This window comes from Lycium barbarum, chromosome 3 (genome assembly GCF_019175385.1).
Source record: "Lycium barbarum isolate Lr01 chromosome 3, ASM1917538v2, whole genome shotgun sequence".
Lineage (NCBI taxonomy): Eukaryota > Viridiplantae > Streptophyta > Magnoliopsida > Solanales > Solanaceae > Lycium > Lycium barbarum.
Genome location: NC_083339.1, coordinates 1,718,424 through 1,745,961, shown reverse-complemented (window position 1 = coordinate 1,745,961; position 27,538 = coordinate 1,718,424). Strand labels below are relative to the sequence as shown.

The 27,538-nt window shown below is 37.3% G+C and overlaps 2 protein-coding genes across 2 annotated transcripts; one reads left to right on the top strand and one right to left on the bottom strand.

Annotated features, from left to right (window-relative positions):
* Positions 1 to 372: 372 nt before the first annotated feature.
* Positions 373 to 15,912, top strand: LOC132634025 (protein CIA1-like). Its single transcript, XM_060350349.1, has 10 exons — positions 373 to 924; positions 3,456 to 3,602; positions 3,924 to 4,136; positions 4,306 to 4,370; positions 10,965 to 11,036; positions 11,190 to 11,222; positions 11,816 to 11,878; positions 12,254 to 12,359; positions 13,811 to 13,894; positions 15,037 to 15,912. Exons 1-10 carry the CDS (start codon positions 733 to 735, stop codon positions 15,121 to 15,123), a joined length of 1,062 nt encoding a protein of 353 aa, XP_060206332.1. The 5' UTR covers positions 373 to 732; the 3' UTR covers positions 15,124 to 15,912.
* A 901-nt stretch (positions 15,913 to 16,813) lies between these two features.
* On the bottom strand, positions 16,814 to 21,975 carry LOC132633645 (protein CIA1-like). Its single transcript, XM_060350176.1, has 6 exons — positions 21,704 to 21,975; positions 21,509 to 21,577; positions 20,853 to 20,915; positions 20,372 to 20,477; positions 18,835 to 18,918; positions 16,814 to 17,693 (listed from the first exon to the last, which is right to left on the bottom strand). The coding sequence occupies exons 1-6, from the start codon at positions 21,715 to 21,717 to the stop codon at positions 17,607 to 17,609; spliced, it is 423 nt and encodes a 140-aa protein (XP_060206159.1). The 5' UTR covers positions 21,718 to 21,975; the 3' UTR covers positions 16,814 to 17,606.
* Positions 21,976 to 27,538: the final 5,563 nt, after the last annotated feature.

Here is a 27,538-nt window from a genome sequence, read left to right as displayed (position 1 = left end):
TAAGTAAGAGTCTTAATTAAGATAAAAGTCCTAATTTAGATAATACTCTTAATTATCGTAAGACTTAAAATTTAGACCCAAAACACGATAATTTCTTTTGATAGAACAAAAAATGTAAAACATAATTAAGAGAGATGAAACAATATTTGGAAAGTAACTGATTGCTTCTTATTTTACATGAATCTAAAATCAAATTCATATGTCCTAAATCATCATTCACCTAATCAATATAGTAACGTATTCAATTTAAGATTATTCTAATTTATAGATTATTTTTTTCCTATTTAAATAATAAAGGACTAATGAATCACAGCCACGTAGACTAGAGGAGGGACTAAACTAGAAAAAGGAAATTACAACTTGGGTGAAATCTGTAATTAACTAAACTATAAGGGTCTAACTGTCAGCTTATACAGTAAGTAACTAACTTACCAACCCCATTTAAGTAACGTATTGGTACTCCTTTCGCAGCACCCTGTACAAGTCCCATAAGCTCACCAAAATCTAACAAGATTTCCCAAATCACATCAAATATCCCATAATATCTCACAAAAAGAACAACAAAGTACTTCTTTAAGATCAACTCGACATATCAAAGTGTTGTCTGACGTTCTTGGCGATCAAATATATCGAGAAATACGTTACTAACAGTTCTTGAATCACGTAGAAAAATTAGGAGAGAAGAATCTAAGGGAATACACAGAATTGTACGCGCAATCAGAGTTGTTTAAGATGAATTTTAGCGAAGGAGATTTTGAACTGAAGGAAATTCAAAGGCTGGAAGGACACACTGGTAAGGTTTTAGGTATTGCTTGGAAACAGGATACTGGAATTTGGGGTCGTCCCTTAGCGATTGCTTCGTGGAGTGACGATAAAACTGTACGAATTTGGGAAGAGAATTTCTCTGGCATTTTGGAGTGTAAGGTTTGATTTCTTCTTTCATTTGCAGGCTTATTAAAGTATGATTTGTTTCTTGGATAAGAAAAAGAGTCCACTTAGAAAATCAAGAAAAAATTAACCTTCTTGTTCTAGATTTGCTCCTATTAAGTGTTATATGATCAAATCCCAATGCCTATTTAATTAGGGGTAGTTTAGTCAAATTATCTATTTTTTTCTAGGAGTTAGTAATTTCTTAAGGAGTGGGCAAATGACTAAGTGGACTCTTTTTTTGATCCGGAGGGAGTATTAGTCACTTTTGGGGTGTGTTTGGTATGATGGAAAATGTTTTCCAAGAATTTTTTTTCCCAGAAAATAAGTGATTTTCCTACTTATTTTCTTGTGTTTGGTACGCAAGTTGAAAAATGTCATTTTAAGAGTATTTGCATATATACAAAGCATTTGAATTTGGAGTGCAACTTCTGGTGAGGTGTAGGCGGGATGGGAGGTGGGGTAGGGAGGGGTAGGGGGTAGATTGGGGTACGGGGTAGAGTAGGTGTGGGAGTGGGTGGGGGCAGCCAGGCAGGTAGGGGAGTGGGTTGGGGATAAAACCGTATATATTTGGGAACAGAACTCTCGGGCTCTTTTCAGTGTAAGGTGTGATTTCTTTTTTCATTTCCAGGCTAATTAAAGTATGATATCGTTTGTGATGGAAAAAACTGCACTTTTTCTAAGTAGGCGTTTGGCCATAGATTTCAAATATTTTTCACTTTATTTGGAATTTATGGAGTTGTGTTTTTCCTAAGGATATTTGGAATGATGTTCATGTTTAGATATACTTAAAAATACAACTTTAAAAGTGAAAAGTGAGTTGGAAAACAGGTTATAAGCCATTTTCCAAATTTGAAATACCACTTCAAGTTGGATTTGGTATTTTCACCAAACATATTCAAAAGGAGAGATATGATTAGGACCGAAGATATGTAGGGCAAGGTGGGAGTGGCCTCTGTGGAAGATAAGATGAGGGAAGCGAGGCTGAGGTAGTTTGGGAATATGAAGAGGATGTGCGCGGATTCACCAGTGAGGAATTGTGGAGGAGTTGTGGAGATGTTGGCTATAGTGTGTGTTAGGAGAGGTCGATGTAGGCCGAAAAGGAACTGGGGGGAGGTGATTCGGCAGAACATGGCACACCTCTAACTTACGGAGGACATGACCCTAGATAAGAAGGTTTGAAAGTCGCGGACCAGGGTAGAGGGTTAGTAGGCAGCCGAGTGTTGCAGCACTTTTATGTAGGAGAGACAGCGGGCATGTCCCCTTTCTCCTTATTTAGTACTAATATATCTAGTATTCACATTGTATCTTATTCTTCTTTTATTATTATCTGCTACTGCATTTGTTTTGTTTATCTTGTTTATTGTTGTCGCTATTTCCCTTTCTACCCTGCTTTGATTATACTTCTTTTGAGCCGAGGGCAATCGGAAACAACTCTCTACCTCATAAAGGTAGGGACAAGTTCTGCGTACATCCTACCCTCCTTAGACCCCACGTGTGGGATTACACTAGGTATGTTGTTGTACTGATTTTCAAATAAAGTGAAAAACTTTGTCCTAGTCTTGGACTACACGTACATATTTATATATGTTCTCCATTTGTGCCTTTATTCATTTAGTCTCACGCTTTGTTTGCGTTTTGCGCTTAAAGCCCCAAAGGACCTTTTTTTTTTTTTTTTTTTGTGCGTTTTTCGCCTTTCAATAACATTGCTTTCAGCATAAGGGAGGTGCGATTGAGGTTGCCTATAAAGAGCCTCATAAGGCGTTGTTTATATGGTGGAATGAAAGGTGGTGCTATACCACCATTCAACATAAATCAAATACTAACCAATCAGTTAGTGAGTCTGAGCAGTAACATCTGAGGTAGGCTGCTAAGCGCATGTTTACCACCTCTGTTTGGTGATCAGATTGACTGTGCTAGGCGGTGCAAGTACTTAGTGTCACTCCCTACATAGGATCTCTATGTTTGATTCCTTCCCCTCAAGTTTACCCTCTTTCAGTCATCTCCTTGGATAAGTTACATGGGCAAAGCTCCCTGTGTGGATAGGGAAGAACACTGGCTACTTTCTTTTTCTGCAAATATTTCGATTTCATTACTACCTCTTTCCACCCAACATTGTATCCAACCTTTAGAACAATCATGACACTCTTTCTTTTCCCTTATTTGGCTACAAGCTTTCTCTGTGATGTCAGACCATTTGGTTCTGGCTATGAGGTATGCTTTTCTTTCCATTTGTCCAAGTTGGGAAAGAGAGATATTCCTCCAATAGAGGAATTAATTGAATGGTCTCGTTGACCAAATTCCTCTGTTAAGTTTCTTTTATCAGGAGTTATTATTTACTTTTGATGAGTTGATTAAATTACTCTGGAAATGTTTTCCTCTATGTTCCTTCTTTATTCCTTCTCTAGCACTCTTTCCATGCTCAAGAAATTAAAGTGTCCTTTATTCTCAAGCTATTGTGACTATTTGAACCTTTAAACAAATACATAAAAAAGAGCTGTAATAACTCTTAGAAGGAAATTTTGCAGGCTGTTTTGGAGGAATCACATGGACGGAGTGTTAGATCGTGTGCCTGGTCACCGCCATGCAAATTGTTGGCAGTAGCTTTCTCTGATGCCACCACTGCCATTTGGAAAAATGTCGGGAATGCATATGAGCGTGTCTACACTTTGGAGGTACAGTTGCCATTTTGATTCCATATCAATCATATTGATTTCGGTTGACATTTATTACTCCAACTCTAACTACAACCTGTGCAAAGTAGGCAAAACTAGTATCTTCTATCTGCTCATATCTGTATGTATTGCAACATAAACTTCAGAAACTTGTCAGTAGAATACGGAATATGTTACTATGGAGTGTTTTGATTTGGCTTATATTGATTTGTGATCCTAATTTTAATGGACTTTTATATTTGAATTTTTTCCATTTTCCTTAATAGGTTATAAATCTACTAAAATCCGCTTTCTTATTTTTCTTACGCCGATAATGTCCAGGGTCATGACAATGAAGTTAGAAGTGTTTCCTGGAATACAAAAGGGGATCTGCTGGCAACGTGTGGAGGTGATAAGTCAGTTTGGATATGGGAAGTTTTGCCTGGAAATGAGTTTGATTGTGCTTCAGTGTTACACGGACACACAAAAGACGTTAAGATGGTTCAATGGCATGAAGATATGCTATTCTCGTGTAGTTATGATAACACCATTAAGGTATATTTGAGATTCAACTTCGCGTTCTGTGTGTGTGCGTGTGTTATTTTCTTAGAAAGATTCTAGCATGCTTTTTTTACCCCTATTATGTGTAAGCCATAGGATTGGTAGTCAACTCGTTTCTCTTCCATTTTGTAAGTGATAATATCTAAGTGCATGAAAAATTCAGGTTTGGGAAGAGATTTGTGGCGGTGGTGATTGGGCTTGTATTCAAACTTTGGGTGAGTCTGACAGGTAAGAATCATTATTGGGCATAACAAAACCTTAAATCTATTTAATTTATTAGAGGAGCAAAAACTGAACACTTAAATTATGACATTAAGGTGGTGATAATATTCTTCATGCAGTAATTACCTTGCTCTTTTCATTTATGCAGACACATTTTAAAAATGAGGTATCTTTCTTACTCTATAACAGGTGGCTAGTTTAATTTAGGTTATAAGTGCTAGTAAATATGTTTCTGACTCATTATTCTTTTAGGCTTCGATTGACGAATGTGTATACAGGTAGCTTGAAATACTGTAGGCTGCGTCCGTTAAAGAAAATCCCATAAGGTCATGTGAAACTCAACTAGGTTTTTAGCTAAAACGAAGAACCAAACTATCTCATTAGAACCTACTCCAGTTAAGGTCAGGGTCAACAGGTCTGTACTCTGAGTCTTGCTAGGTTTAATGATCCTTAAACAGTATGTTTTATTTGAATATATTGTCTAGAGCGCGTGTAAGGGTGCACTTTTCTATTTTATTGTTCTCATTCTTCTTGCGAGAAGGGACATTTTTCCTCACGGCCACTAAGACCTATGCTTGATATGCTGTGATATACTTTATGCAAGCTAAATAGGTGAAAGTTTCAGATGAGAAATACTTTTGAAATCTTGCCTAGTAATTTGCAAAGCAGCTGATATCATATCTCCATCTTTCAAGAAGATCTCATGTTTAGGGTCACTATGAATTTAAATATTTGGGGAAAGAGATCAGGAAGTTGAAGTTTTTTCCAAAGTTATAATGCTATTGTAATTTAATTATTCTTAATTAATTGAACATAAAGAGATATGTGTGAAAATGGTTCGCTCTATGGGAGATGACATAGGGTGCCAGTCATGTTGCCTACCCAAATTGGGGTGACAAACATTTTTTTGTGAAGTATTTTCCCATGATTATAATGCTATTGGTATTAACTATTCTTAATTTATTGAACATAAGGGGATACATGTGAACATGTGTAGAATTTCAAGAAGAAGAGAAAGTATTCTTTGTATTTCTTGATAATTTACAACCCATGACAATGGGTATTATACAATAACTCCTATAACTAAATAAAGAAAGAGAATATTACATAATCAAAGAGAATATTACACAATTATTACATAACCAATCTATATCAATTACTCCTATAATTATGCTAGGAAATCCATATCAATCAACACTCCCCCTCAAGTTGGGGCAAAGATGTCGCACATGCCCAACTTGCAAACTAGTGTATGGAAAGTCCGTTTGGTAAACACATCAGCTAGATGCTTTCTTAATGACACATGGAACAAACTCAAGACACCATCTGTAACTTTTTCTTTGATGAAGTGTCGATCAATTTCAACATGCTTTGTTCGGTCATGCTGAACCGGATTATGAACTATACTGATTGCAGCTTTGTTGTCACAATACAAGGAAATCTTTCCCTTTTCAGACAATCTCAATTCCTCTAGTAGCTTTCGTAACCATAAAAGTTCACAAACACCCTCAGCCATAGCTCTATATTCTGCTTTTGCACTTGATCTAGCAATAACACTTTGCTTCTTGCTTCTCCAAGTGACCAGGTTTCCTCCTACGAGTGTACAGTAACCGGATGTAGATCTTCGGTCATCTAGAGATCCTGCCCAATCCGCATCTGTAAAGGCTTCTATTTTGAGGTGACCATATCTAGAGAAAAGTAGACCTTTCCCTGGTGCAGACTTCAGATACTGCGAAATGCGAAAGACAGCTTCCATATGAGGATCTCGAGGATCATGCATGAACTGACTCACCAGGCTGACTGAATAGGCTATATCTGGTTGTGTTTGAGAGAGATAAATGAGTCTTCCAACCAGCCTCTGATATCTCTCCTTATTAACTGACTTTCCAACTCCACTTTGAAGTTCGTGATTGCTTTCCATGGGCGATTCTGCTGGCTTGCAATCTGTCATACCAGTTTCCTTCAAGAATTCCAGAATATACTTTCTTTGGGAAATAAAGATTCATCTATTTGATCTAGCAACCTCGATACCCAAGAAGTATTGCAATTTTCCAAGATCCTTGATCTCAAATTCTTGAGCCAACAACTTCTTCTATCGGGTCATTTCCTCCTTGTCATCTCCCGTCATTACTATGTCATCAACATAAACTATGAGAAGAGTGAGTTTACCCTTTTGATGTCTTATGAAAAGAGTGTGATCAGCATTGCTTTGTTGGTAACCGAAAGAGATCACTGCTTTGCAGAATCTGTCAAACCAAGCTCTGGGAGATTGCTTTAGTCACACAAGGCTTTCTTCAGTCTGCATACCTTTCCTTGACTCTGTTTATTACCAAAACCAGGAGGAATCTCCATATACACTTCTTCTTCTATGTCTCCATGAAGAAATGCATTCTTCACATCAAACTGTTGTAAGTCCCAATCAAGATTAGTTGTACAAGACAAAAGAATTCTAATGGTGTTCATTTTTGCAACAAGGGCAAATGTCTCTTGATAATCTACTCCATAAGTCTGAGTAAATCCCTTACCCACCAATCTCGCTTTGAATCTTTCAATCGAACTATCAGCTTTATGTTTCACAGTGGAGACCCATTTACAGCCAACTAGTTTTTTGTCTGGAGGTGGTGTGACAAGTTCCCAAGTCTCATTCTTTGACAAGGCCTTTATTTCTTCAAGCATAGCTTGCTTCCATTTGGAATCTGTAAAAGCTTCCTTCCAATTCTGGGGAATAGACACAGAAGAAATAGACAAGGCAAAAGCTCTTTAGGAGGGAGACAAAGAATTATAAGAGACAAAGTTAGATAAGGGGTGTTTGGTGCAAGATCTGACTCCTTTGCTGTGAGCAATAGGCAAATCTAACTCATTATAAACTATAGATGACTCACCAGATGAAGAAGGTTCGGCTTCGGCAGATTGCATGATAGTTTCTTCTGCTCTATTCCTCCTTGAGTAAGTTATCAAATCAGGCCTATCCAAACGACCAACAGTCTCCCCCTGAATTCTTTCTCCAATTTCATTTTCTCTTGTTTCAACAATGGAATTAGGAAAAACCATCTCTTCTTCCTTATAATTCTCCTCGTGAAGAGGTGATGGTGTAATACTAAAATGGGACTCAGATTCTCGAAAGGTAACATCCATGCTGACGAAGATTCTCTGGGAAGGAGGGTGATAACATTTGTACCCTTTCTGTGTTAGAGAATACCCAATAAAGACACACTTAAGAGCTCTAGGATCAAGTTTTCTGGAGTTCCTAGTATGAACAAAGCAAACACATCCAAATACCTTGGGAGGAACAGTATAATCATTTCAACCCTTTAAAGCTTCCAAAGGACTCTGAAAGTTGAGAGTTTTAAGTGGCATTCTATTGATGAGTTAGGCAGCTACTAGAATGGCATCCCCCCTCGGCAGATTCATTGTAAACAAAAGGGATCTTGCTACTTCTAACAAATGCCTATTTTTCCTTTCAGCAACCCCATTTTATGCACTAGTATAAGGACAACTAGTTTGGTGGATTATCCCAAAAGACTCCAAGTAAGCTCCAAAAGTTTTATTCATGTATTCTGTACCATTGCTAGTTTGAAGGATCTTGATCTTAGCCTCAAATTGAGTACAGATCATCTTATGAGATGACTAAAAACATGTGAAAACTTCACTTTTGGCTTTCAACAGATATACCTATGTTATTCTAGTGCAACAATCAATAAAAATAACAAACCATCGACTACTAGACAAAGAAGGTGTTTCAGTAGCGTCCCATACATCAGAATGAATGGTCGAAAAAGGAATTATGCTTTTATTGTCACTCAGAGGATAAAAGTTTTTAGTGTGCTTGGCATATTCACAAGACAAAGATTCAAACTCAGTTCTGGAAAATAAACTAGGATATAACCTTTTTAAAGCAAAAAAGGAAGGGTGTCCCAACCGTCTATGCCGTTGTATTATTTCTTGGTTGACATCCTTATTTGTTCCTAAATAAGCCTGACCAGAATCTCGAGCTTCATTGATCAAATATAAGCCATCATACAATCTGCCACTGCCAATCTTCTTCCTTGATTGAAGGTCCTTAAAAACACAATGATCAGGAAAGAATTTTACACTACAGTTTAGTGCTTTTGTGATAGCGCTAACAGATAGTATATTAACAGGAAAGTCAGGAACATGAAGAATGGATGATAAGGTAATATCAGGGGTACAAAGGAGTGAACCTGTTCCAGAAAGGTGGGTTAGGGAGCCATTGACTATTCGGACATAATCCCCTTTGGGACTAGGAGAGTAATTTTGAAGGCCTTTAGAAGAGCCTGTCATGTGTCTATTCGCACCAGAATCAATAATCCAACAATCAAGCTGAGTATTAAAGGCAATACCTGACTGCACATAATTGAAACTAGCGGCACTTGAAGAGTCAAGTTTGTTCAAAGGACGACGAAGTTGTTGAACTTCATCCGGAGAGAAAGTCTCTGCAAAAGTAGTTTCTCTAAACATCTCCACATTTTCTGCAATATTAGACTGACCAGCACTGATTTGTGAAAGAGAACTATTATCTGCTCCCTTTGTATATCTCATAGTTAGAACAATCATAGATCGAAATAATTTAGATGTGTTCCAAGAAAGAAATACCTCACAAATAGATGCCGTGGGTAAACGCTGTCGAAAAAATAAAAAAATCTGAACTGAAAGGTCGCCGGAAAAATCTGAAACAGTGGCTGTAGGTGCAAAATATCGCCGGAAAATAAAACTGCAGATCTCTAAAAAACAGTAGATCTCGCCGGAAAAAATGGCTTCCATGCCGGAACCTTAATTTCTGGTGATCGGAAAAAATCAAAAAATGGTAGGGCTGACTCAGAATGTTCCAATAACTCCAACGGAAGAAAAAAATCTGAAAAACTGACCGGAAGGAGCTTGTGTTGCGGACAGCCACCAAGAGAGAGAAAACTCGACCTCTTTGAGGAAGAAAAAAAAAAAAGGAACCCTAGTGTTGCGAGGGAGATAACTCACCTCTAAAAGGCAGCAATGGCTCTTGATACCATGTTGAATTTCAAGAAGAAGAGAAAGTATTCTTTGTATTTCTTGATAATTTACAACCCATGACAATGGGTATTTATACAATAACTCCTATAACTAAATAAAGAAAGAGAATATTACATAATCAAAGAGAATATTACACAATCATTGCATAATCAATCTATATCAATTACTCCTATAATTATGCTAGGAAATCCATATCAATCAACAACATGATTCGGGTAGAAGTAGTTTGACAAGCATCTACTTTTGGAGAATCCGACATGCACCCATTGACATTTTTGAAGAGTCCGAGCAACATAGTCGCTTAGTGGTAGATGACAGCATCAGGTGCCAGTCACCTAGCCTACCCAAATTGGGGCATGGCAGAAGTCGTGTGACAAGCATTTTAACATGGACGAATACTTGCATGCATTGGAGCAGGGGGACTTATTTAGGCCCAAGTTTCCGAAGCTTTTGAATTTCTGTAAAATGATATTTTCTTTGCTTTGACCAAAAAGAGTTTGCATATTGAAGATTTGAAGAAAAATGTGTTTACAGCACAAATTCTTTCTTGGTAAAGAGAAACATGGGAAGAGAAAACTGTGACATTCATTTACTAGAGAATCCTTGAGTTCATGGAATTGATTTGTTTTATTGTGTGGGTAGACTCTATGGGTACTAAGAAATTGAAATATCTTCTTTTGACCCCACATGTGGGATTACACTCAGTATGTTGTTGTTGTTGACTAAAAATAATGGTGTATGATAAACGGATGAAGTACTTTCAGCAATTCTGGGCCTCTGGCTATTTCAAAAAATAATGTTTCTAGTCACTTGGTAATTTCCCTTTTGGCGGTATATTTTTCATTTTGTTATGTCTAGGTATAAGTGTATCCTTTATCCTGAAAAACGTCCCAATGTGTGACTATTTGGAAGCTTCATATAATAGTTATAGGTAAAATTGTAGTTCTAGAGATTGTCTGAATTCATTTGGAAAAACTTTTTGTGCGAGCTGTTTCACTCATCCTACTGACAGTGATAAGTGGTCCATAGTTTCTCATATCAATGGAATGCTTCAGGCATTCGGAAGTTCCGCTCTCAAATTTGTGTTGTCTTGACTGTATTTTTACTAGGTTTTTCGTATTTCCTCATGGCCTTTGGCCTAAATTATCAGCATGTAACCGACAACCAAGCAGTTTACAAAAGTGTTTTAGGTTATGTCTATACGAGTTATAGCATGTTTGGTCAAGCTTACAAGAAGCCAAAAGTACTTATACCAAAAGAAATGCTTATTTTGGAGTGTTGAGGTGTTTGACCAAGCTTTTAAGAAAAAGATAAGTGTTTTTTGAGTAATAGCAGAAGCGGAAAAGAATACTTTCTCTAGAAGCACATTGGAACCTTAGCTAAGCACAAATTACTGTTCTAATATTGGCAAAAGTGTTTTTCAAATTGATTAGCCAAACACAAACTGCTACTCTCCAAAAGTACTTTTACGAAAAACACTTTTCAAATTAAGCAGATTTTGAAAGTTGGCCAAGCAGGCTATTAGTAGTTTAATATTGTTTGGGAGCTTATGCCACTACATGATTGAACTTTCAGCGGACATACATCTACTATATCGTGTCTCTCTGTCAATAATGATTACCAAATGGTATCTTGCAGGTATGGCTTTCTTTTCTGCTGAATTCGTTTTAAAATATATGCTCTCAAGTCTCTGGTGTATCTTAAATATGATAGTTGTTGTAGTCACTACTAAACAGATTTTACATTGAATTCTCCAACTTGCAGTGATGACCTTACCATTCAGATATGAAATTGCGAAAGTGAAAACGATTATGTGGGGTCTAAATTAATTTGGTAAGCCCGATCTTATCCTCCTTCCATAAGCATAATGCAATCCTATATAGTTGATTCATGCTCAGTTTTACATGATTCAACCTCTACTTAGCTGTATAGATTCCAATGAATTCGTTCAATAAAAATAGGACCGCAGCCTCTAGATGCCTCCAAGCAAGCGGGGTATCACTGCGCATCCAACCCATGCACCGTGACAATGGTGATGCCCTGAAACAAAGGCCTAGTCTTCGTCATTCCGGGGGATAAAGCTCTTCAGCTTAAGATTTTACGAACTGAAAGGTCTTGCCAATCCCCTAATATATGAAAGAGTGAAAAAATGCTTTCGTTGTTGTGGAATAAGAAGCCTTTGTATCTTAATGCCACTTTTTTTTTTCAAAAGAAAGGGTGTATGTCATTTGAACATCATTTTGATGCATTCAGGTGGAAGAGTATTTATGTTCACCAAAGGCAGTATTTTATTGCTTGTTTATTTTTTCCTCAGGCCAAGAGTCGTCTTCATTCATTTAGTAAACTATGTTTGATGTAATTGTTCTCAATAATTACAACGTTTTCCAACTCCTGATCTGCAACCATCTCCTTTTTGTGCTTGTTAGGACACATGCCTGCACTCTATCTGGATATCATGATCGGACAGTTTTCTCAGTTGACTGGTTGAGGTAGATACTCTATATCTATTTCTTATCATGCTCAAGCTAATATATGTTTTTTCTGTTTGCACTCCTTAATATTACCTTAATTTGACAGGTTTTCCTTTTTTATAAAGTGTGTGTTTGGGGTGGGGGGAGTTTAAGATATACAGTCTATTTTTCATGAATCAGAGTTTCATATCTTGTTTGCCTGTCCAGATTTCATGTTTGATCGCTTCCATTCGGGTCTTGTACGCTATAGCCATCCTTAATTGCCTCAGAGACTCTGTAAACTGCACTACACTCATTTTTCAATAATCAGGGCTTGTACACAGTGATAATGTTTGTGGTTATTTCTTCCCTGTCATCCTACAGGCTAACGTACTTGATATCCTAATATGTTAGGGAAATGATCCGTTGTTTACCTGAAGGGCAGGAGGATCCAGGAATTTTTGCCAGTGCTGGAGCTGACAACGCTATACGTTTGTTCATCGAGAACAAGGACAATGAGGTATTGGAAAACCTTCAATATCCCTTATTCCATTTACTACTTCAGGTGCTTATGTTGCGTAAAATGTTAATCCCATAGCGGATCAATTTCAACGTAGCCTTTCTAACTAATACTGTTAATAATCGATTCTATAGCTTCTTCAAAAAACACTGATTTTTCAATCAAGTTTTGATCTCCATTGCTCCCCAATCCTCCTCCTATTCACCCAAATTTCTTGTGGGATCTGGCAGGAGTTGGGGTGTTCTATAAGAAAGTCATTAGTTTACCCCCTGCTATGTGGCTCCTTACTGCAGATGCTAAAATATTTTGACTTCGCTAGTTTTTATGGGTTCTTTGTTTCCTAGGAAGGAAGTAATGCCGTGACTTCCTTTTTATTCTTTTACTAGCTGTTGGGTCACAATGGGAAAAGGTAAGCTTTCATTTGGTTGTCTCGTGCTCCTTGTGTCAATATTATAAGCTAGTAAATACGATTCTGATGGACCTGTCAAAAAAAAAGAGTCAGCTTAGAGGACGACATAAAACAGAACTAGAATTTTCAAGTTCTTCGTGCTAATGAGTAGATTACCATGTTCTCAAGGGGATAACCTAGTACTTGAGGCACGGAAGTAACAACCTGGAGATTTCAGGTTCGAATCTCATCTGCAACACTATGTGTGGACCCGTCCTCTCCAGCCTTGACAGGCAGGATTATCTTAGCAGCCTGTGCTTGCATGCTAAACATGCTGCCCCGTGGATTAGTTGAGATGCACACAAGCTTCCCCAGACTCCACTATTTTATAAAAGAAAAAAGAAAAAAAAAAGAGCAGATTAGAGTAACATAATCTTATAGCTGCTTGGCCAATCTAGGATTTAATCTCTGCGCTTTCAACCTTTAAGGTTCTTAGCAGTGAACCCATTATATTTTTAAGTTATGGGTTCATATCTACTAGTTACAATTTTGTGGATATTTACCCATAAATTTCTGCTCCGCTTTTGAAGTACTTGATTCAAAGGAACGCAGTACCTTAAAGCTGCATCCGCCCCTGGCTTAGGACAGTTCTTGGATTCTGGTTTTGTTCGTCTCACAAACCATCTATCAACTTGAATACCTTTTAAAACTTTGATACACTGTTGGAGAAACACGTATTGAGTAGAAAATCCATTTGAGACAGCTGAAAAAATAAAAGATCTGACCTCTGTTAATTTTAATTTAATTCTAACCTATCATATGAATGATGTTGTCCATATACAACTACTGCTGAGTGCTGATCATCTATTATTGTCCCTTCCAACCCTTCTTTGGTATAATAATTTTCCTGTGTCTGATACACTGATGACAGGTTGATTTTTTTTTTTGGAGAAATTAGCTTAAATGGCTAATAAATGTATAATATATGTACATTGGCTAGAAGCTGTAAAGAAAATTGGCCAAGCGATCAAATGTGTAATTTCCCCCTTTCGTTGTATGACAGGTTGATGGACTTACATTTAAGCTACTTTTGAAGAAGGAGAAGGCTCATGAAATGAATATAAGTTCTGTGAAATGGAAAGCTGGGGTAAGTCACTGGAATACCACAACGATATGATTTTGGCATTTACTTGGTCATCTGTCATTGCTTTAAATGCTGCATTAGTATGTCCCAAAGATGCTTTACATTTTGAGCAGAAGTTGAGATCACCTGGAAACTTCTGAGCGTATTACTACCGATGCCCAATTTTATTATGGATTGGACTTCAAGGGGCACCTAGATTTGGACATGTTAGATTGAACGAAAAAGGCTTCTGAGGTCATGCTCTATTTGCGATACATGATTTAAATGTCTAGCTAATGAATTTTACTCATTTGACTATTGACTTTCAAATTCGTAATACTAAATGAGCTTTGCTTATCCTGGCCTGCAATGGTATTGCATATTGTAGTTGCTTTCAGTGGTGGAGCCACACTATGCCGAGGGTGTTCATCCGAACCCCCTCGGCGGAGAAAAATACTGTTTTTACAAGGTTAAAATTATTTTTTATGTATATATAGTAGATGTTGAATCCCCTTAAGCTTCTTCATATGTTTACTTTTTCATATTTTGAACCCCCTCGGTGGAAGTCCTGGCTCCGCCACTGGTTGCTTTCATACTATGAATGCAAAAAAAAAAAAAAAAAAGGAGTCTAGGTTTGGACCTTGAAATGAATATTTGTTTTTCATACTATGAACGCAAAAGAAATAGAAAACACTATGTTGCTCGGACCCTCCAAAAATGCATAACTTTTGGATGATCCGACACACACCTGACGAAATTTTTGAAGAGTCTTAGACATAGGTAATAAGATATGTGTGTCAGAGCTGACAAATGGTGCTGTGGACAACAAATATATTAGGTATTGCAATGATTGTTGTATGGTTTTTCTAGGAGGCGAAATGTTAATTTGTCTTCTGTTGTGTTTTCAAATATTCAGTCATGCTGTTTTATGTCGAAGACTGAAAGGGTGAATTCATGCTGTTATACTTACTACCTTTAGTTTGATCAATATTTGTCTTAATTTGACCCTTTATTCCAGTAGATTTTCTTCGACAAATTGCTCGAGGACTATGTGTTTGCTTATTTTGAGCTTTCTGTTCTATTTCCCTAACAAAATTGAAAACAAGATTCTTTTTGGTCAAATAACTTCTGCAATATGTTTATTTCCTTCTGTCAAAACCTTGTAGGATAGAAGGCTTTTGGCGTCGGCCAGTGATGATGGGACAGTGAAGATATGGGAGTTGGTTTGCCCCTGTCCTGCTGGGGCATCATAGCTGATACTGGAAAACAATGTTTGTTGTTATAGTAATTTTGAAGCCACAAGACTTCTTTTCCCTTTTTTCCCCCTCTTGGAGGCAGTTCTGATTCATATATAGCAATATCATTACTACATTTTTTTGCTTGAATTTGAGACTGACCTCTGCTTAAGGGTAAAGAGACCCTATCAATCCACCACAATCCTTGGTGATATCATTACTACATATTATACTAGAAAAGCAAGAGAATGGATCTGCAAAATTTCTCAATATAACTTAAAGCTGAGACCATCTTTTTGGATAGGGTCTCTATCTCTGTAAGATATTTTTATGCATGTTCTATGACAATCTGCTGTCATATTTATCGATGATGTAGAAATATAATTCACAGCAGAGACAGATCCAAGATTTGAAGTTTATGAGTTCTGGCGACCCCTCGCTAGACACCGAACCCCCTACTTATATATGTTGTTGGTTTCACATTGTATTATTGGTACGTATTTAGTGAATTTCTCAACATATATACTGTATCATATGCTTTGCATCAGCCTTGATTCATAGTAATTTTGAGCCTTTTGAAGCCTTAGACTACTACCTTTTTTTTTTTTTTGGTTCTCTTAGTGGTCTAATCCAGGATGTAGCTATATCACTACTATATATTTTTTCTACCAGAAATAAAAGAATGAATCTGCAAAATTTTCAATAACTTAAAGATGGGACCATCTTTTTCTGGGTGGATTCTTTATTTCTGTATGATATTCTTATGCATGGTATATGGCAAGTTGGACTTTAGCATCCAAGGATGCATCTCTCCAGCAGCCACATTCTGTGATCTGTGTTACTAGTTGAAATTCTATTTTAGATTTTTCTTACCTCCTATTGGTGCCCGGTATCCATCCATGGGCCCCAATTGATTTGTTCCGTGCCAGGAAGTCCCACTTTTGGGGTAAATCGCTCGACCAGTAGTGGATCCAAGATTTTTACTAAAGGAAGTCGATACAATTTACACCGTTAAGGGATTCAACATATAGTATATATGCATAAAAAAAAAAATTGACCTATCTATATATATATATATCATAAAATTACACTTAGAAAAAGTTGCATTGACTCAACTGAAAGATCTTGATTCAATTTCTCCCTGCCAGAATTATAATTTAAGGGTCATTATGCGTTGATAAGTAGTGAAAGTTTAACCCAAGCTATCTCTAATTAAAGGTCACATCGAACCATTAAATTGGTTGTGAAGAATTTAGCTCAAAGTACTTTCTAACATAAGGCTTTCTTCCAAGTCACCAAAGGTTATGGTGGAGTGATAATTATCCCTTCATCCTTAATCAGATGTTTCGCATTTGAGTCATGAGAATTGAGTCAACTTTTGGCGTGAGTAGTGGCAGAGATACCCTTGTCCAAGGGAAGTCCATTGGCACCCTAGCTGAAAGATTACATCGTATAGATAGGTCAATTTTTTTTTTATGCATATATACTATATGTTGAATCCCTTAACGGTGTAAATTGTATCGACTTCCTTTAGTAAAAATCTTGGATCCACTACTGGTCGAGCGATTTACCCCAAAAGTGGGACTTCCTGGCACGGAACAAATCAATTGGGGCCCATGGATGGATACCGGACACCAATAGGAGGTAAGAAAAATCTAAAATAGAATTTCAACTAGTAACACAGATCACAGAATGTGGCTGCTGGAGAGATGCATCCTTGGATGCTAAAGTCCAACTTGCCATATACCATGCATAAGAATATCATACAGAAATAAAGAATCCACCCAGAAAAAGATGGTCCCATCTTTAAGTTATTGAAAATTTTGCAGATTCATTCTTTTATTTCTGGTAGAAAAAATATATAGTAGTGATATAGCTACATCCTGGATTAGACCACTAAGAGAACCAAAAAAAAAAAAAAAGGTAGTAGTCTAAGGCTTCAAAAGGCTCAAAATTACTATGAATCAAGGCTGATGCAAAGCATATGATACAGTATATATGTTGAGAAATTCACTAAATACGTACCAATAATACAATGTGAAACCAACAACATATATAAGTAGGGGGTTCGGTGTCTAGCGAGGGGTCGCCAGAACTCATAAACTTCAAATCTTGGATCTGTCTCTGCTGTGAATTATATTTCTACATCATCGATAAATATGACAGCAGATTGTCATAGAACATGCATAAAAATATCTTACAGAGATAGAGACCCTATCCAAAAAGATGGTCTCAGCTTTAAGTTATATTGAGAAATTTTGCAGATCCATTCTCTTGCTTTTCTAGTATAATATGTAGTAATGATATCACCAAGGATTGTGGTGGATTGATAGGGTCTCTTTACCCTTAAGCAGAGGTCAGTCTCAAATTCAAGCAAAAAAATGTAGTAATGATATTGCTATATATGAATCAGAACTGCCTCCAAGAGGGGGAAAAAAAGGGAAAAGAAGTCTTGTGGCTTCAAAATTACTATAACAACAAACATTGTTTTCCAGTATCAGCTATGATGCCCCAGCAGGCCAGGGGCAAACCAACTCCCATATCTTCACTGTCCCATCATCACTGGCCGACGCCAAAAGCCTTCTATCCTACAAGGTTTTGACAGAAGGAAATAAACATATTGCAGAAGTTATTTGACCAAAAAGAATCTTGTTTTCAATTTTGTTAGGGAAATAGAACAGAAAGCTCAAAATAAGCAAACACATAGTCCTCGAGCAATTTGTCGAAGAAAATCTACTGGAATAAAGGGTCAAATTAAGACAAATATTGATCAAACTAAAGGTAGTAAGTATAACAGCATGAATTCACCCTTTCAGTCTTCGACATAAAACAGCATGACTGAATATTTGAAAACACAACAGAAGACAAATTAACATTTCGCCTCCTAGAAAAACCATACAACAATCATTGCAATACCTAATATATTTGTTGTCCACAGCACCATTTGTCAGCTCTGACACACATATCTTATTACCTATGTCTAAGACTCTTCAAAAATTTCGTCAGGTGTGTGTCGGATCATCCAAAAGTTATGCATTTTTGGAGGGTCCGAGCAACATAGTGTTTTCTATTTCTTTTGCGTTCATAGTATGAAAAACAAATATTCATTTCAAGGTCCAAACCTAGACTCCTTTTTTTTTTTTTTTTTGCATTCATAGTATGAAAGCAACCAGTGGCGGAGCCAGGACTTCCACCGAGGGGGTTCAAAATATGAAAAAGTAAACATATGAAGAAGCTTAAGGGGATTCAACATCTACTATATATACATAAAAAATAATTTTAACCTTGTAAAAACAGTATTTTTCTCCGCCGAGGGGGTTCGGATGAACACCCTCGGCATAGTGTGGCTCCACCACTGAAAGCAACTACAATATGCAATACCATTGCAGGCCAGGATAAGCAAAGCTCATTTAGTATTACGAATTTGAAAGTCAATAGTCAAATGAGTAAAATTCATTAGCTAGACATTTAAATCATGTATCGCAAATAGAGCATGACCTCAGAAGCCTTTTTCGTTCAATCTAACATGTCCAAATCTAGGTGCCCCTTGAAGTCCAATCCATAATAAAATTGGGCATCGGTAGTAATACGCTCAGAAGTTTCCAGGTGATCTCAACTTCTGCTCAAAATGTAAAGCATCTTTGGGACATACTAATGCAGCATTTAAAGCAATGACAGATGACCAAGTAAATGCCAAAATCATATCGTTGTGGTATTCCAGTGACTTACCCCAGCTTTCCATTTCACAGAACTTATATTCATTTCATGAGCCTTCTCCTTCTTCAAAAGTAGCTTAAATGTAAGTCCATCAACCTGTCATACAACGAAAGGGGGAAATTACACATTTGATCGCTTGGCCAATTTTCTTTACAGCTTCTAGCCAATGTACATATATTATACATTTATTAGCCATTTAAGCTAATTTCTCCAAAAAAAAAAAATCAACCTGTCATCAGTGTATCAGACACAGGAAAATTATTATACCAAAGAAGGGTTGGAAGGGACAATAATAGATGATCAGCACTCAGCAGTAGTTGTATATGGACAACATCATTCATATGATAGGTTAGAATTAAATTAAAATTAACAGAGGTCAGATCTTTTATTTTTTCAGCTGTCTCAAATGGATTTTCTACTCAATACGTGTTTCTCCAACAGTGTATCAAAGTTTTAAAAGGTATTCAAGTTGATAGATGGTTTGTGAGACGAACAAAACCAGAATCCAAGAACTGTCCTAAGCCAGGGGCGGATGCAGCTTTAAGGTACTGCGTTCCTTTGAATCAAGTACTTCAAAAGCGGAGCAGAAATTTATGGGTAAATATCCACAAAATTGTAACTAGTAGATATGAACCCATAACTTAAAAATATAATGGGTTCACTGCTAAGAACCTTAAAGGTTGAAAGCGCAGAGATTAAATCCTAGATTGGCCAAGCAGCTATAAGATTATGTTACTCTAATCTGCTCTTTTTTTTTTCTTTTTTCTTTTATAAAATAGTGGAGTCTGGGGAAGCTTGTGTGCATCTCAACTAATCCACGGGGCAGCATGTTTAGCATGCAAGCACAGGCTGCTAAGATAATCCTGCCTGTCAAGGCTGGAGAGGACGGGTCCACACATAGTGTTGCAGATGAGATTCGAACCTGAAATCTCCAGGTTGTTACTTCCGTGCCTCAAGTACTAGGTTATCCCCTTGAGAACATGGTAATCTACTCATTAGCACGAAGAACTTGAAAATTCTAGTTCTGTTTTATGTCGTCCTCTAAGCTGACTCTTTTTTTTTTGACAGGTCCATCGGAATCGTATTTACTAGCTTATAATATTGACACAAGGAGCACGAGACAACCAAATGAAAGCTTACCTTTTCCCATTGTGACCCAACAGCTAGTAAAAGAATAAAAAGGAAGTCACGGCATTACTTCCTTCCTAGGAAACAAAGAACCCATAAAAACTAGCGAAGTCAAAATATTTTAGCATCTGCAGTAAGGAGCCACATAGCAGGGGGTAAACTAATGACTTTCTTATAGAACACCCCAACTCCTGCCAGATCCCACAAGAAATTTGGGTGAATAGGAGGAGGATTGGGGAGCAATGGAGATCAAAACTTGATTGAAAAATCAGTGTTTTTTGAAGAAGCTATAGAATCGATTATTAACAGTATTAGTTAGAAAGGCTACGTTGAAATTGATCCGCTATGGGATTAACATTTTACGCAACATAAGCACCTGAAGTAGTAAATGGAATAAGGGATATTGAAGGTTTTCCAATACCTCATTGTCCTTGTTCTCGATGAACAAACGTATAGCGTTGTCAGCTCCAGCACTGGCAAAAATTCCTGGATCCTCCTGCCCTTCAGGTAAACAACGGATCATTTCCCTAACATATTAGGATATCAAGTACGTTAGCCTGTAGGATGACAGGGAAGAAATAACCACAAACATTATCACTGTGTACAAGCCCTGATTATTGAAAAATGAGTGTAGTGCAGTTTACAGAGTCTCTGAGGCAATTAAGGATGGCTATAGCGTACAAGACCCGAATGGAAGCGATCAAACATGAAATCTGGACAGGCAAACAAGATATGAAACTCTGATTCATGAAAAATAGACTGTATATCTTAAACTCCCCCCACCCCAAACACACACTTTATAAAAAAGGAAAACCTGTCAAATTAAGGTAATATTAAGGAGTGCAAACAGAAAAAACATATATTAGCTTGAGCATGATAAGAAATAGATATAGAGTATCTACCTCAACCAGTCAACTGAGAAAACTGTCCGATCATGATATCCAGATAGAGTGCAGGCATGTGTCCTAACAAGCACAAAAAGGAGATGGTTGCAGATCAGGAGTTGGAAAACGTTGTAATTATTGAGAACAATTACATCAAACATAGTTTACTAAATGAATGAAGACGACTCTTGGCCTGAGGAAAAAATAAACAAGCAATAAAATACTGCCTTTGGTGAACATAAATACTCTTCCACCTGAATGCATCAAAATGATGTTCAAATGACATACACCCTTTCTTTTGAAAAAAAAAAGTGGCATTAAGATACAAAGGCTTCTTATTCCACAACAACGAAAGCATTTTTTCACTCTTTCATATATTAGGGGATTGGCAAGACCTTTCAGTTCGTAAAATCTTAAGCTGAAGAGCTTTATCCCCCGGAATGACGAAGACTAGGCCTTTGTTTCAGGGCATCACCATTGTCACGGTGCATGGGTTGGATGCGCAGTGATACCCCGCTTGCTTGGAGGCATCTAGAGGCTGCGGTCCTATTTTTATTGAACGAATTCATTGGAATCTATACAGCTAAGTAGAGGTTGAATCATGTAAAACTGAGCATGAATCAACTATATAGGATTGCATTATGCTTATGGAAGGAGGATAAGATCGGGCTTACCAAATTAATTTAGACCCCACATAATCGTTTTCACTTTCGCAATTCCATATCTGAATGGTAAGGTCATCACTGCAAGTTGGAGAATTCAATGTAAAATCTGTTTAGTAGTGACTACAACAACTATCATATTTAAGATACACCAGAGACTTGAGAGCATATATTTTAAAACGAATTCAGCAGAAAAGAAAGCCATACCTGCAAGATACCATTTGGTAATCATTATTGACAGAGAGACACGATATAGTAGATGTATGTCCGCTGAAAGTTCAATCATGTAGTGGCATAAGCTCCCAAACAATATTAAACTACTAATAGCCTGCTTGGCCAACTTTCAAAATCTGCTTAATTTGAAAAGTGTTTTTCGTAAAAGTACTTTTGGAGAGTAGCAGTTTGTGTTTGGCTAATCAATTTGAAAAACACTTTTGCCAATATTAGAACAGTAATTTGTGCTTAGCTAAGGTTCCAATGTGCTTCTAGAGAAAGTATTCTTTTCCGCTTCTGCTATTACTCAAAAAACACTTATCTTTTTCTTAAAAGCTTGGTCAAACACCTCAACACTCCAAAATAAGCATTTCTTTTGGTATAAGTACTTTTGGCTTCTTGTAAGCTTGACCAAACATGCTATAACTCGTATAGACATAACCTAAAACACTTTTGTAAACTGCTTGGTTGTCGGTTACATGCTGATAATTTAGGCCAAAGGCCATGAGGAAATACGAAAAACCTAGTAAAAATACAGTCAAGACAACACAAATTTGAGAGCGGAACTTCCGAATGCCTGAAGCATTCCATTGATATGAGAAACTATGGACCACTTATCACTGTCAGTAGGATGAGTGAAACAGCTCGCACAAAAAGTTTTTCCAAATGAATTCAGACAATCTCTAGAACTACAATTTTACTTATAACTATTATATGAAGCTTCCAAATAGTCACACATTGGGACGTTTTTCAGGATAAAGGATACACTTATACCTAGACATAACAAAATGAAAAATATACCGCCAAAAGGGAAATTACCAAGTGACTAGAAACATTATTTTTTGAAATAGCCAGAGGCCCAGAATTGCTGAAAGTACTTCATCCGTTTATCATACACCATTATTTTTAGTCAACAACAACAACATACTGAGTGTAATCCCACATGTGGGGTCAAAAGAAGATATTTCAATTTCTTAGTACCCATAGAGTCTACCCACACAATAAAACAAATCAATTCCATGAACTCAAGGATTCTCTAGTAAATGAATGTCACAGTTTTCTCTTCCCATGTTTCTCTTTACCAAGAAAGAATTTGTGCTGTAAACACATTTTTCTTCAAATCTTCAATATGCAAACTCTTTTTGGTCAAAGCAAAGAAAATATCATTTTACAGAAATTCAAAAGCTTCGGAAACTTGGGCCTAAATAAGTCCCCCTGCTCCAATGCATGCAAGTATTCGTCCATGTTAAAATGCTTGTCACACGACTTCTGCCATGCCCCAATTTGGGTAGGCTAGGTGACTGGCACCTGATGCTGTCATCTACCACTAAGCGACTATGTTGCTCGAACTCTTCAAAAATGTCAATGGGTGCATGTCGGATTCTCCAAAAGTAGATGCTTGTCAAACTACTTCTACCCGAATCATGTTGTTGATTGATATGGATTTCCTAGCATAATTATAGGAGTAATTGATATAGATTGATTATGCAATGATTGTGTAATATTCTCTTTGATTATGTAATATTCTCTTTCTTTATTTAGTTATAGGAGTTATTGTATAAATACCCATTGTCATGGGTTGTAAATTATCAAGAAATACAAAGAATACTTTCTCTTCTTCTTGAAATTCAACATGGTATCAAGAGCCATTGCTGCCTTTTAGAGGTGAGTTATCTCCCTCGCAGCACTAGGGTTCCTTTTTTTTTTTTTCTTCCTCAAAGAGGTCGAGTTTTCTCTCTCTTGGTGGCTGTCCGCAACACAAGCTCCTTCCGGTCAGTTTTTCAGATTTTTTTCTTCCGTTGGAGTTATTGGAACATTCTGAGTCAGCCCTACCATTTTTTGATTTTTTCCGATCACCAGAAATTAAGGTTCCGGCATGGAAGCCATTTTTTCCGGCGAGATCTACTGTTTTTTAGAGATCTGCAGTTTTATTTTCCGGCGATATTTTGCACCTACAGCCACTGTTTCAGATTTTTCCGGCGACCTTTCAGTTCAGATTTTTTCTTTTTTCAACAGCGTTTACCCACGGCATCTATTTGTGAGGTATTTCTTTCTTGGAACACATCTAAATTATTTCGATCTATGATTGTTCTAACTATGAGATATACAAAGGGAGCAGATAATAGTTCTCTTTCACCAATCAGTGCTGGTCAGTCTAATATTGCAGAAAATGTGGAGATGTTTAGAGAAACTACTTTTGCAGAGACTTTCTCTCCGGATGAAGTTCAACAACTTCGTCGTCTTTGAACAAACTTGACTCTTCAAGTGCCGCTAGTTTCAATTATGTGCAGTCAGGTATTGCCTTTAATACTCAGCTTGATTGTTGGATTATTGATTCTGGTGCGAATAGACACATGACAGGCTATTCTAAAGGCCTTCAAAATTACTCTCATAGTCCCAAAGGGGATTATGTCCGAATAGTCAATGGCTCCCTAACCCACCTTTCTAGAACATGTTCACTCCTTTGTACCCCTGATATTACCTTATCATCCATTCTTCATGTTCCTGACTTTCCTGTTAATATACTATCTGTTAGCGCTATCACAAAAGCACTAAACTGTAGTGTAAAATTCTTTCCTGGTCATTGTGTTTTTAAGGACCTTCAATCAAGGAAGAAGATTGGCAGTGGCAGATTGTATGATGGCTTATATTTGATCAATGAAGCTCGAGATTCTGGTCAGGCTTATTTAGGAACAAATAAGGATGTCAACCAAGAAATAATACAACGGCATAGACGGTTGGGACACCCTTCCGTTTTTGCTTTAAAAAGGTTATATCCTAGTTTATTTTCCAGAACTGAGTTTGAATCTTTGTCTTGTGAATATGCCAAGCACACTAAAAACTTTTATCCTCTGAGTGACAATAAAAGCATAATTCCTTTTTCGACCATTCATTCTGATGTATGGGACGCTACTGAAACACCTTCTTTGTCTAGTAGTCGATGGTTTGTTATTTTTATTGATTGTTGCACTAGAATAACATAGGTATATCTGTTGAAAGCCAAAAGTGAAGTTTTCACATGTTTTTAGTCATCTCATAAGATGATCTGTACTCAATTTGAGGCTAAGATCAAGATCCTTCAAACTAGCAATGGTACAGAATACATGAATAAAACTTTTGGAGCTTACTTGGAGTCTTTTAGGATAATCCACCAAACTAGTTGTCCTTATACTAGTGCATAAAATGGGGTTGCGGAAAGGAAAAATAGGCATTTGTTAGAAGTAGCAAGATCCCTTTTGTTTACAATGAATCTGCCGAGGGGGGATGCCATTCTAGTAGCTGCCTAACTCATCAATAGAATGCCACTTAAAACTCTCAACTTTCAGAGTCCTTTGGAAGCTTTAAAGGGTTGAAATGATTATACTGTTCCTCCTAAGGTATTTGGATGTGTTTGCTTTGTTCATACTAGGAACTCCAGAAAACTTGATCCTAGAGCTCTTAAGTGTGTCTTTATTGGGTATTCTCCAACACAGAAAGGGTACAAATGTTATCACCCTCCTTCCCAGAGAATCTTCGTCAGCATGGATGTTACCTTTCGAGAATCTGAGTCCCATTTTAGTATTACACCATCACCTCTTCACGAGGAGAATTATAAGGAAGAAGAGATGGTTTTTCCTAATTCCATTGTTGAAACAAGAGAAAATGAAATTGGAGAAAGAATTCAGGGGGAGACTGTTGGTCGTTTGGATAGGCCTGATTTGATAACTTACTCAAGGAGGAATAGAGCAGAAGAAACTATCATGCAATCTGCCGAAGCCGAACCTTCTTCATCTGGTGAGTCATCTATAGTTTATAATGAGTTAGATTTGCCTATTGCTCACAGCAAAGGAGTCAGATCTTGCACCAAACACCCCTTATCTAACTTTGTCTCTTATAATTCTTTGTCTCCCTCCTAAAGAGCTTTTGCCTTGTCTATTTCTTCTGTGTCTATTCCCCAGAATTGGAAGGAAGCTTTTGCAGATTCCAAATGGAAGCAAGCTATGCTTGAAGAAATAAAGGCCTTGTCAAAGAATGAGACTTGGGAACTTGTCACACCACCTCCAGACAAAAAACTAGTTGGCTGTAAATGGGTCTCCACTGTGAAACATAAAGCTGATAGTTCGATTGAAAGATTCAAAGCGAGATTGGTGGGTAAGGGATTTACTCAGACTTATGGAGTAGATTATCAAGAGACATTTGCCCTTGTTGCAAAAATGAACACCATTAGAATTCTTTTGTCTTGTACAGCTAATCTTGATTGGGACTTACAACAGTTTGATGTGAAGAATGCATTTCTTCATGGAGACATAGAAGAAGAAGTGTATATGGAGATTCCTCCTGGTTTTGGTAATAAACAGAGTCAAGGAAAGGTATGCAGACTGAAGAAAGCCTTGTGTGACTGAATCAATCTCCCAGAGCTTGGTTTGACAGATTCTGCAAAGCAGTGATCTCTTTCGGTTACCAACAAAGCAATGCTGATCACACTCTTTTCATAAGACATCAAAAGGGTAAACTCACTCTTCTCATAGTTTATGTTGATGACATAGTAATGACGGGAGATGACAAGGAGGAAATGACCCGATAGAAGAAGTTGTTGGCTCAAGAATTTGAGATCAAGGATCTTGGAAAATTGCAATACTTCTTGGGTATCGAGGTTGCTAGATCAAATAGATGAATCTTTATTTCCCAAAGAAAGTATATTCTGGAATTCTTGAAGGAAACTGGTATGACAGATTGCAAGCCAGCAGAATCGCCAATGGAAAGCAATCACGAACTTCAAAGTGGAGTTGGAAAGTCAGTTAATAAGGAGAGATATCAGAGGCTGGTTGGAAGACTCATTTATCTCTCTCAAACACAACCAGATATAGCCTATTCAGTCAGCCTGGTGAGTCAGTTCATGCATGATCCTCGAGATCCTCATATGGAAGCTGTCTTTCGCATTTCGCAGTATCTGAAGTCTGCACCAGGGAAAGGTCTACTTTTCTCCAGATATGGTCACCTCAAAATAGAAGCCTTTACAGATGCGGATTGGGCAGGATCTCTAGATGACCGAAGATCTACATCCGGTTACTGTACACTCGTAGGAGGAAACCTGGTCACTTGGAGAAGCAAGAAGCAAAGTGTTATTGCTAGATCAAGTGCGAAAGCAGAATATAGAGCTATGGCTGAGGGTGTTTGTGAACTTTTATGGTTACGAAAGCTACTAGAGGAATTGAGATTGTCTGAAAAGGGAAAGATTTCCTTGTATTGTGACAACAAAGCTGCAATCAGTATAGTTCATAATCCGGTTCAGCATGACCGAACAAAGCATGTTGAAATTGATCGACACTTCATCAAAGAAAAAGTTACAGATGGTGTCTTGAGTTTGTTCCATGTGTCATTAAGAAAGCATCTAGCTGATGTGTTTACCAAACGGACTTTCCATACACTAGTTTGCAAGTTGGGCATGTGCGACATCTTTGCCCCAACTTGAGGGGGAGTGTTGATTGATATGGATTTCCTAGCATAATTATAGGAGTAATTGATATAGATTGGTTATGTAATAATTGTGTAATATTCTCTTTGATTATGTAATATTCTCTTTCTTTATTTAGTTATAGGAGTTATTGTATAATACCCATTGTCATGGGTTGTAAATTATCAAGAAATACAAAGAATACTTTCTCTTCTTCTTGAAATTCTACACATGTTCACATGTATCCCCTTATGTTCAATAAATTAAGAATAGTTAATACCAATAGCATTATAATCATGGGAAAATACTTCACAAAAAAATGTTTGTCACCCCAATTTGGGTAGGCAACATGACTGGCACCCTATGTCATCTCCCATAGAGCGAACCATTTTCAC

Coding starts and splice junctions, on each gene's coding strand:
- LOC132634025 (XM_060350349.1), top strand. CDS start 733: ATGAATTTTAGCGAAGGAGATTTTGAACTGAAGGAAATTCAAAGGCTG. Junction 3,603..3,923: donor AGCGTGTCTACACTTTGGAG/GTACAGTTGCCA, acceptor GATAATGTCCAG/GGTCATGACAATGAAGTTAG. Junction 4,137..4,305: donor GTTATGATAACACCATTAAG/GTATATTTGAGA, acceptor TGAAAAATTCAG/GTTTGGGAAGAGATTTGTGG.
- LOC132633645 (XM_060350176.1), bottom strand. Junction 20,916..21,508: donor GTGGGGTCTAAATTAATTTG/GTAAGCCCGATC, acceptor TGTGCTTGTTAG/GACACATGCCTGCACTCTAT. Junction 17,694..18,834: donor CTGTGAAATGGAAAGCTGGG/GTAAGTCACTGG, acceptor AAAACCTTGTAG/GATAGAAGGCTTTTGGCGTC.